Source organism: Aegilops tauschii, chromosome 3 (genome assembly GCF_002575655.3).
Source record: "Aegilops tauschii subsp. strangulata cultivar AL8/78 chromosome 3, Aet v6.0, whole genome shotgun sequence".
In the NCBI taxonomy this organism is placed as follows: domain Eukaryota; kingdom Viridiplantae; phylum Streptophyta; class Magnoliopsida; order Poales; family Poaceae; genus Aegilops; species Aegilops tauschii.
Window position 1 is genome coordinate 618,554,035 of NC_053037.3, and position 11,988 is coordinate 618,566,022.

Genomic DNA, 11,988 nt, shown 5'->3' on the forward strand with positions numbered 1-11,988 from the left:
TACATACATTGCGAGTTTAGATCTTGAAATTTTGAAAATCTCCCAAAGAAAACAATAGCAGATACTAGTTGGAAATTTATAATTAATTCCGTACTAGGAAAGGAACGGTGTCAACATACATATACTGTATACCAAAATATGTTCAACCTCCACGTAGCCCTTCGACCAGACGCCTCCTTTCCTGAATCCAACCATACATATCTCTGGTCTTCACACGTTTTGCTCTCCCCTCGTGATCGATCTATAGAAGGCGAGCCGCGAGAAGCCCATGGAGGAAACGAAGCGCTCGCGGCGCACGGGTGCTACCAGGACGACGGTCCGGCAGTGCCCGTCCTTCTCCATGCTCCCCGATGACCTCATCATCATCATCTACCGATTGCTGGCCGAGTCGCCGAGCAGCCGCGCGCGCTTTGCCACCATCTGCAGCTCGTGGTGCGCCGCCATCGCCGCGGAGCCACGGGTGCCCGCTCTGCCGTGGCTGCTGCTCTCGCCACGCGGCGCCGAGGACAGGACGTTGCGTGCGCACTGCCCCGAGGATGGCGCCGCGATGCGCCTCCAGCCCTGGCGCGGGGCTGTTGGGAGGGGCCTCGTCGGCGGTTACGACGGAGGCTGGGTGGTCACGTCCCAGCCGCTGCTCAGGATAGTCAACCTCTTCACAGGCGATGAGGTGCCGCTGTCTGAGAAACAGAGGACGATGGACTGCCCGATCGTCAACCATGGGTTTGGTGATGCCCGTGGACCAGTCGTGTCGAAAATCGTGCTCTCCCAGCCGCCCACCTCAGACGGTTGTATCATGGCCGCCATGACCGAGAATCACGGAATCATGCTCTCTAGAGTTGGTTGTCCAGGTGAAGGGTGGACGATACATGATGCTTGTCATTGTTTCAGATTCAAGGACATTGCCTTTTGCAACAGTGACCTCTATGGAGTCGTGCATTGTCCCAGTTACCTCCTGAAGTATAAGATCGGCATGAACAAGGGTGGCGCTGCGGTATTCATCGCCCATACCTGGATAGATATGCGAATGCTCGATAATTCAACATCCGCGAGCCCTTACATGGAGAATGCATCTTACGTCGTTAATCTAAATGGATATCCTACAGTGGTCGTGATTAATCGGTGGTGGGGTTACCCTAATCCTTTCTTTAGGATGTTCAAGCTCATCAACACTAACACTTGGTCGCAAGTGACGATGTTGGGAGACCATGCCTTATTCTTGGGACCAACATTTTCCAAGGCGGTGAATGTGCCAACCGGCAGTCATGGCAACATAGAGAGAAACCATGTATACTACTCCAACGGTCTAAGTAGAAGCTCTGAAGCCCACGGTGATGAGGTATTCTTGACGATCTCAAACAATGATGTTGACCTGAAGTATAACATCAACCACAGGAAGATCATTGCCAGCAATTATAAGATCAAATCCGTAGGTTACTTTGTTAAGGATGATAGTCATGATAGCATGTGGCTTCTTCCTCCTGATATTTAGCTACTTGGTTATAAGTATACATATTCAAGCTTAGTTTGATTTCCAAATAAATTTAAATATACTCAAAAAATGAAGTTCACAGTAAGCTTTGTTCGTGTCATCTAACTCTCCATTCAAAGGGAATCTGTTTCACAAACCAAGTTTGAAATCACCACTGCGGCGCTAAAAATTTCAGATTTCCGGATGCTGGAAACCAAAAGATAGGACCATTCTTACGGGCTGATAGGCTGCATTAGGAAATCCATGCCCTCCAATGGCGTCGTCTTCTTCGTCCGCCTTTATCTCGTTTATTTCCATGCTATCACTATGGAAATGGCCACCGACCAGCCAACACACAAGACCGTTACTACACACCAACCCCATGAAACGAAAAAACATTTTTCCTATTCAATGAATCAACTTTCTAGACGGCGTTCTGAGCCATACCTTAGTCTCAATGTGCCAGACGGCCATCATGATTCATTCACATGAGAGCCTCTACAACCGGACTGGGCAAATCCAGCCCCGTAAATGTCCGCGGGCACGTCCATACGCGTCTGCGGATAGCGCCAGCCGGTCCCTCAAATATCCCTTTTGCAACCACAACCCCACTTTTGAAACCTCAAATTCATGCAAACACATACACATAAATCATTACACATAAACAACGAATACCATACACAAATTAAAATTATTGGTACATAAATATACATAGTTCAAGCATAAAAAAAGTTGGAGTGTGTAATTGAAACATGGGCTACATATACTCCAAAAGATCATTAAGTTGTTTCATGTGGACCTGTTGATCTTGAAGTTGTCGATGCATCTCTTGAAAGTTCACAACATGCTCCACATCTAGTTCCGAGAGGTGGACTTGATTCTGGGATTCTCAAACTCGTGCATGCTGGGGTGTGGAATATGTGTCTCCCCAAATCTATTTCACAACATGCCCCCTCTGTCCCAAATAAGTGTCTCAACTTTAGTATAATTTTGTACTAAAGTTAGTACAAAATTGAGACACTTATTTTGAGACGGAGAAAGTATTATTTGGGCATGCAGTTACTCGATTTGTAGTTGTGCATGTGGAGAGATGCATGAACTTGATTCCTTTTGCATGCAGTCTTGTAGCAAAAATGCTACATCGACGTGAATTTTACACGCCATCAACATACCTTTCCAAACAACTAAACTTGCCCCACCCCCTCTGATTTTCAGGGGGCTAGGGCCCCTCCCCCCCCTTGATCCAATCACAGATTAACAACTCAAACTAACATGTAAAACCATGTAAAAGTCCGTCGATGTAGCATTGCCGTTTCCCGTAGTCTAGTCCGTAACTCCAAACCGGTTCCCAAGAAGATGGTTTCCTTAAACTGGACTACTGGAGTGGTTCCACGTACGATGCCCTGCAGTGCACTGAAGTGCTGCAGGTGAGGGCTGAGGGGCGCCGTGCATAAACCCTCCTTGTATGTAACTTTGCTACACTACACTTGGATGTGTAAATTAGAAGTGGATTGCAGAGGACGGGGCGTCGACCCGTTGGCTGGGCAGCTGAGACTAGCTGCCAGCCCACCCAAGTTCAAAGCCTTCGCTTTGACGTGCGGTGCTTGCGGAGTTTCTTCTATAAAAAAAAAAAACCAACGAGGATTAGCCCTTGGGTTGGTCTCATTTTTTTTAAGTGGATTGCAAACTTGATTTCTTTGTGGGGTTCTATTTTTTTAACATAGTATAGACGCAAGCGCTCATATACACGTGCATACACTCACCCCTATGAACGCACACACGCACACCCTATCCCTATGAGCACCTCCGAAAGAACCGTAGGCACCTCGTCGTCCACGGGAACGTCTCCTCCCACTGAATGTGCATCACCGGAAATCCTGAAATAAATTCAGGAATAAATGCGAGCACCAGGATTTGAACCCTGGTGGGCTGGGGATACCACAGTCCCTCTAACGATCCAACCACGGGTTGATTTGCTGTGGGGTTCTATTTGCGCTGCACACGGCATGCATTCGGTTACTCGATTATTTATTTATTTATCTTGAGACAAGTTGCTTCATTTGTAGTTGTGCATGTGGAGAGATGAACTTGATTTGTATGCTGGGCCGGAGCAATTGCCGCCTTTCACGATGCACCCATCCCCTTCCGTATCGACAGGGTATCCATTATTGCATTTCCATCTGCGCGAGTGAATGACCCATTTTTTACACAGCCGTGTCGTGTGCCTTGTATCCTTTCTGAAAATAAGAAGATGTTGCGCGGGTGGTGTCGGTGGCCGTTGTACCCACGATATCTCCGTCTCTCCCATGGGCGATCTTTTCTTGCCCTCTCTTTAGCCCTATGTCATGAAAATGGGACATTTTGTGAAATAATTTCAAATCGGGTTCATTTTGTGCTGAACTTTACGAAATGGGCTAGTTTTGTCGTTTTTCACACATTTTGCAAGCCGGTGCATGTGCCAATGGACTGTCATGGTTATAAGTATATGTAAGCAGGCTTAGATCTATTCCAAAATAATTTTCAATGTACTAAAAAAATTATGTTCACAGTGAGCTAGGTTTGTGTCGCCTAACCCTTCTTTAAAAGGGAATCTGTTTCACAAACCAGGTTTCAGATCGCCCCTGCAGCGCTATAGATTTCAGATTGCCAGATGTTTAAAACCGAAAAATGGGACCATTCCTACTGGCTAATAGGTTGCATCAGGAATTCCATGCCGCCAATGGGTTCCTCTGTAATCTTTTTCCTTACCAAGGTTTTAATGATGCAACTTTATAAGGCTCACTATTGACCCCAATATGACACTTGGCCTCTATTTCTCAATTTTTACATGTTTCGGTATTCTTTTACGAGTTTTTCAACAAAGAAAACAGGCCAAAATGGCCCGAAACAGGCTAAAAAAAAGAAGAAATGGCCCAAACCAGGCCACATGGCCCGAAACTTGCCTTTGGGCCCGTGTCATGCTTTTTTCTTTTCAGGCATGTGAACTAGCCCGGCACGACATGAAACCGGGAGGGGCCCCACACGATCTGAAACTGGCCTTTTGAGACACTTATTTTGGGATGGAGGGAGCACTATTTGGGCATGCAGTTAATCAATTTGTAGTTGTGCATGTGGAGAGATGCATGAACTTGATTCCTTTTGCATGCAGTCTTGTAACAAGTAACATAATGCATCGACGGGCATTTTGCAGGCCATCAATGGACCTTTCGAAACAACTAAACTTGCCCCCACCCCCCTCTAATTTTCAGGGGGTGGGGGCCCTTCCTTCTCCTTGATCCAATCACAGATTAGCAACTCAAACTAACCCTGTAAAACCCATGTAAAAGTCCGTCGATGTAGCATTGCCGTTTCCCGTAGTCCAGTCCGTAACTCCAAACCGGTTCTTAAGAAGATGGTTTCCTTAAACTGGACCAGTGGAGCGGTTCCACGTACGATTCCCTGCAGTGCATTGAAGTGCTGCAGGTGAGGGCTGAGGGGCGTGGTGATCTCATCCGTCCGTGCTCCGGGATGCACATGCATGCATGCCGCCGAATCGTGGAACCAACATACAGTAACTGTTGGATGTTGAGGTTCACAGATTGATTGATTCTATGATTGGCATGCATCTCACGAGCTAGCGAGTTTGTGAGCGCACGCACCGACACACGGCACGGAGCGAGGTGTGGTGAGGTGACTCATCTTCCTCCTTCCTGGTGCATGCGGTTATTAGGGCAGGGAGAATTGAGCTACATGCGGCCGATGACCCACCCACCTCACTAGCTGCAGGCTGCAGCTGGCTTCCTTGTTGCCATCCTCGTGTGCAACGACAAGGAGTCGTTCAGCTCCCTCCCAGTCCCAGGGTCCGTGATCGCCGCTCGGGTGGCGCCCGTGTACGCTGGGCCGGAGCAGTTGCCGCCTATGTCTGTCACGATGCACCCATCCTCTTCCCATTCTTGCATTTCCATGTACGTGAATGACCCATTTTCACACAGCCGTGCCGTGTGCCTTGTATCCTTTTCCGAAAAGAAGAAGAGGTCCCCTGCAGCAGCGGCAGTCCACATCTCTCTCACGCACTTGTGACCCTTCGGCCTCGATCGATACGCGGACCCAGGGTATGACGAACCCAAAAAAAAATCACTTAAACCCTCCCTGTCTGTCACTTTTCTACATGCACTTGGGCGTGTAAAATACAAGTGGATCGCAAACCTGATCCCTGTGTTGGGTTCTACGTACTATTTGGGCATGCAGTTACTCGATTTGTAGCTGTGCATGTGGAGAGATGCATCAACTTGATTCCTTTTGCCGTCAGTCTTGTAGAGGTGGAGCCGTTTTCCCTAGTCGTGACTCCCAACCGGCACGACTCCCAAGAAGAGAAGATGGTTGAGTTTAAACTGGACGAAGCCCTGCAATGCACCCAAGTGTTGCAGATGAGGGCTGAGGGGCGTCGGCGTCGTGATATCCGTCCGTCGTATCATTTCCGGTAAGATGTTGCGCGGGTGGTGCCCGTGGCCGTACCATACCTCCCCGTCTCTCCCGTCCCGTCCACAGCGAGCAAGAATCGATCGGGGCAGTGTGTTTGTGTGCTGTGACACCCTTGTTTTTACTCGTGCAGCAGTCCGGATCCATGATCTCTCTCTCACGCACGGTCGCAGCACCCATCGCACTACTACTACTTCCTACTCTACCAACCCATGATCCGGTTCCACCCAACTCATCAAAAAACAAAACAAAAAAGATCCGCTTCCACGAGGCCTGCCTAGCACGTGAAGGACGTCGGGATCTCCGTACGTGGCAGAACGCGTGACCGTTTGGTCTCGAATCGATACGCCCGCGGACCCAGGGTATATGCCCAACCAAATTTCTTACGTGTATTTTATAAAATAAATTCCATTTGTCAATTCAGCAAGTAATAATGTTAAGACTTTGCATTGTAATTCGGCATACAACCAATAACACGTAATTGTATGTATGGTTTAAGCTGGAAAGCTGGGTAAACTACCGCACAAATAATTTTGACAACATATACCACTAGTTCGAGATAGCTAGATGCCTCATATATTTCTTTTGACGATTCACGAGAATATATATAAATCTAAAAATTAAATAAGAATTGGCTACGACGATGATTAATGTTGACACACCAACACGCCACGTGTACCCTCAACGCCGGGGGTGATGCATCACAGCTCACGTTGAGAGAGATCTGACCAAAGCATGATACGCAAGACAGCCGACGGACGCTTTTGCAGACCCGAAACCCCACACGCCTGGGGGGAGGGGGGGGGGGCTCGTCTAGTAGTCTAACGGCTATGGGCTTTCCTAGGTCGATTCGCTCGCCGGCCCCTATAGCCTCGGGATTCGCGGCTCTCAAACTTGAGGAACAATGAAGAACGAGAGAAAAAACGATGGAGAGATAAAACTTAGATGAGAAAGTAGTATATTGATGTTTCGATTGTGTGTTGTTCTATTGCCCGTCACCTCTAACATATCTATGAGGTGGCTGGACTTCCCGTACAAGTAAAGGATTCGTCTAGACTTTCCTTACAAGAAAAATACACCAAGTCCCATCCTAAACTTTTCGGTCTTTCCAAGTTGGACTCCCGTCCGGATTCGCATCACTTTCATGACCTTAGATTGCACATGACCTAGATTGCATCTGCGCTTGGATTACCTAGGTCCTCGAATTGAGTCCTCAGATTGGGACGTCGGATTTGAACCTTGGATTGAATATGACCTCAGATTTCCCGACGGGATTTTTTAGCCCAATCTTGTCTTGCCTCCATGGATCGCATACGACCTCTGATTGAGATGATTTATATATATAAATCAATCAGCTCGGCGAGACGAACACTTTTCATTCAGGGAACTCTTTCATCCGAGGTCATCTTGAAGGGGTAATAGGCGGAACAGTACTCCAGCCTGAATCTCAATACTTCAAGCTTAATTTCGACCCCTGAGACAAGGTCGGATGGCAATGACCTAAACATAAAAGTTTGTCACTGGAATGATATGGAGTTTATTTATGTAGAATACCTTTTCATTTTAGGCCATCTTAATTACGTTTACATCCATTCCAAAAACTAACGTCAACACATGCCCCTATGTTTTTCGTCAAATCTTGCATGCCAAGAAATAATCTGTTTTTGTGTTTGCTCTAAGGATGATGTCAACACTCCATCGGTCATTTATATTTTGCTTAGGACAATAATCGTATGTCGGCCATTGCCTATCTAAGCTTCTTGCCACATACTCGGGTGGTACTTCTTAGATACTTGCCATTGAGAGCTCGAGGTAACAATGTCCCTTATATGGATTCCATCAAATATGAGTTTCCGGGAACTACTTTTGTGATCCTAAAAGGACCTTCCCAACTTGGAGACCACTTCCCAAATTTCCTATCTCTTTAACTGATTGGTAGGATCACTTTCCACACTAGATCTCCAACCTGAAAATTCTTCAATTTGACATTCTTATTGTAAGCTCTTGCCACTCTTAACCTGTCTCTCTCTATGGTCTTCAAAGCACCCAAACGTTTATCGGCAACTTCATCAATATTGTCCACATCAAGTTATAAAAAGTCCACCATCAATAAATCATTTTGTTTGGCTATTCTCAAAGCACTCAAATTCACTTCCACGGGTAAAACAACCTCTTGGCCATATACTAGCTCATATGGAGTTACATTTGTAGCGCCATACCTTGTGATTCTCTGCTCCCACAAAGCTTCAGACAACAACTCATGGCATCTCCTTGGATTATTCTCAATCTTCTTCTTGATGAGCTTGGTTAAAATTTTATTGCTAGACTCATCTTGTCCATTAGCTTGGGCATAATACAGAGAAGAATCGAGCAACTTTATCTTATGAGATTCAGCAAATTCTCTAACTTGATGCGACATGAAAGATGAACCTTGTTCTGTAGTCAATGCTTGAGGAATGTCGAATCTATGAATAACGTGCTCGGTTATGAATTGAATTACCTCTGTATGTGTCATATTCTTGAGAGGTACTTCAGACCATTTAGTGAAATAATCGGTTGCCACCAACACGAACCGATGCCCCTTTGAGGTTGACGCATGAATTTTTCCAATGAAGTCTAATCCCCAACCCCTAAAAGGCCACAACTTGATAATAAGATGTAACATAGCAGTAGGAGCCAATTGAATATCACTATTTTTTCACAAGCTTCACACCCTTTATTAACCATTAATCATTGTCGGCAAATAAAACCCAGCACGTCACGGTAACCATTTCATCTTAGGAGCCGATGATGAGTGGGGCTTAGGGCCCCACTCAAAATTTTGAATTCCCCTATGAAAGAAAAAGTTTTAAATTCAACAAACTTGTACAAAGAAATGCCCCTAGTCAATTGATTTGTCCCCTCTCATAATTATCTCTAGTTCCGCCCCTGGAGCAAGCCCCAACCTTATTTGTAAAGGTTTTGGCTGCCATCTTCAAGTGCAACACTTAGTGGACCGTTTCAATCCACCTTGGCGGAGGCACGAGGAGAATATACTAAGCCTTTGTGTCTATTTTGGGGATCCTAGTGACTTCACACTGTTTCAATGGAGACTAGTTTCCCTCGGGAAGTGAACTTTGGGATAAATCTCGGTATCCATTGTGTGGTTATCTCTCATCCCCTTTACTTACTTGCTGCTAGTATTACTTACTTGCATATATCGTATGCTAAGTTGTATCTTGCTCATCACATAGGTTGCTCACTTAGTTGCATAAATCAAGAGAACGTATTTTTGAGTTATCCCTAAATTGTTAAAGGAGCATTGGATGATAATGCCTGAAAGGTTCGATGCATATAGAAAATGAGAAGAAAACTCGATGCAACACCTTTAGTCTAGCTAATGCAAACAGATTGAGGTGTTGGATGTCGACATATGTGCCAGGATTCCTCTCCTACATTTTGCGAAGAATATGGACAACAATTCCATAAAGTCCAAAAACGTCCCAAACCTCTCCTCCATAGTCCTCGGCTTAGCTCTCCAAGCCTTCCCATACGAAATGTTGTACTTCCATCTGCTCTTAATTGTTGTCTGGACGTGCTTCGCTGCCATGTATTTCTTCTCCACTATCTCACTGAAAAGAGAAGCACAATGAGAGTTGACTTAAACATTGGATTGTCCTGCAGACATTTGGCCTGACACAGGTGTGGGGCACGACCCAATTCACTTCATACTTCGGAAGGTGGTCGTGCACCCTTGCACGACAACCAACAGAAGTACAACTCAGAGTCAAATATTTTGGAATTGACACATTAGTTTGGAAGACCCGTTGCATGGACATTGCCCACTGTGTCACGACTTCCCTTATCTTCTATTGCAAGCTATACAGAGCCAATATTATTCATGTGATATTCCCAAGACGATTCATACCCATCGTTCACGGGCATGATGGTCGACATGTCATGATTCCATGAAGCAGGAATAGGCACCTCCTCGTCACTCTCTTCATCATCTTATTCATCTTCTTCATTCAAATCATCAGAATCAAGATCTTCCGCCAATCCATCCTTGTCTTCCCCTGCCGTCAAATCCTGCATTTTCCCGCTCTCTCATCCCCGACAGGCTCGCCACTATTGGCATCTCCTGCCGACTAACTACACTACCCTGCTTCATAAGCACCTACATTATGTGACATATAATCAGACTGATCAACAATTTGTGACACAGATGCATCCATCTCACCAGTCGTCTGACTGCCCTGTCCAGGCCCAACTTGTATCAAATCAGTCTGGTTCAGCACGACAACCATCAGGGCGACATGGATAGTCCTTTGGCATTTGCATGATGCTAGCCAATTCGACCACTGATGTGTCCGAACTAGTGGTAACAACTCCTAGAAAATGTGTGTACGGGATTTGGTTCACAACGACTAAACCTTAAGGCCTCGTTTGGTGGAAGGGGGTTGGAAGGGTTTGCAACGGATTAACCCCGCGGGCCTGGTAATCCTCGGAAGTCCCCATAAAGTAGTTTGACGCACAAGGTTTTGACTAGTCCAAACCATCCGATCCCCAACAACCCCCTTCCGTTCCACATGGAACTGAACCCTCGAGGGCCTACTTGTGGAACTGGAAGATGTAGAGATTGGGTGAGACGCTGAGATCGGGCGAGCAACACAGGAAATTAGGAATAAGAAGGGATTAGTGGGGATTGGGTGAAGGGGAGGGGATCATCGAATTCCCTGTAATCCTCGACCTCCTTGGGGCAGGAAAACCTTCCTTGCCAAATGAAGCCTAACGGTCCACAAATTAGGAACAAGCCCGATAGTATACCCCCTTTCCCTAACCTTCGGGCTTACGGGCTTGTCCCTAACGGTCCACAAATTACTAAATTACAAACTACCATAGCAATAAAAATATGACGGCCACCTAAAGTATACCCCTTTCCCTAATATTGACTACATACATACTAAAATGAGCGAACATACATACTAAAATATGTTTAGATGCATACGAATAAAGAGGAAGCTAAAATATGACTACCACCTAAATAATAATAATAATAATAATAATAATAATCATAATAATAATAATAACGTACCACCCAAAACATGAGTACCACCTAAATAATATACATACCGTACCACTTAATAATAATCTACGTACCAACAAATGGCAAAGCCACTATCTAAGCATACATCTACATTAATCCAAACAAATACCATGCACCTAGCCCCCAAAAAATCATGAACACTAAACCAAAAATAGCAAGTGATTAGGGTCATTCTTGATGCGTGCGAAGCCCGTCCCTTGCCTCAAAATAGCACCACCACCGCCGCTGCATCGCGCACCCGAGAGCCCAACCCAACACACCACACCAGTCCACCATTGTTGCCCAACCTTGCTCCACCTCCACACCCAAACACGCCTCCACGAGCAACAGATCGGGGACGCCCTTTGCCTCGTCTCTACCCTCCCTAGAGCCTGTGGGGTAAGAGGATTTTTTTTGGGCAAGAAATTATTGGTGCAATTGACTGTTTCGAATCGGACAAAAACGAACAGAGAGAGTAGCGACAGTGACAGTGAGACAGGCACAGAGAGTAGCAATATTTCTGAAATAATCTCAAATCGCGTATTAGTATTTTTTAAAATTCCCAAATTAACCCGGCTGCTACCAATTGTTGAAGAAAGGCCCATCTATAGCCCGCAGGCTGATTATTCACAGCCGGAGCTGTCTCCACTGTCCGATCCAATCGGACGGCTCCCATCGAGCACGCGTCGAAGAGAACCCATTCCCCTCTTTCATCCTACCTTTTCCCGACTAGAGCGACGGCGCCGGCAACCCTTCCACGGCGGCACGGCGGCACCGTTCGCCGCGTCCAGACTCCGTGCGCTGCTCCGTCGAACGGCGCCCTCCGTCCCGTGCGCGTGGCCTCGAGGTGCGCGGCGGGGGAAGGCATCCTGTGCCGCGGAGACATAGATCGCGCCTGCCTCATCATACAGATCGTTCCGGCGGCGGAGCGGCCGTGAGCAGGTGACGGCCGCGGTACGCTCCGTCGTCCTTGCGTTCAGCACTTAGCGTGGCATGA

The 11,988-nt window shown here is 46.5% G+C and overlaps 1 protein-coding gene across 1 annotated transcript; it reads left to right on the forward strand.

The window, feature by feature from the left end:
- Positions 1-268: 268 nt before the first annotated feature.
- Positions 269-1,489, forward strand: LOC109758093 (uncharacterized). The gene has a single exon (XM_020316939.1). The coding sequence runs from the start codon at positions 269-271 to the stop codon at positions 1,487-1,489; it is 1,221 nt and encodes a 406-aa protein (XP_020172528.1).
- The last annotated feature ends 10,499 nt before the right edge of the window (positions 1,490-11,988 follow it).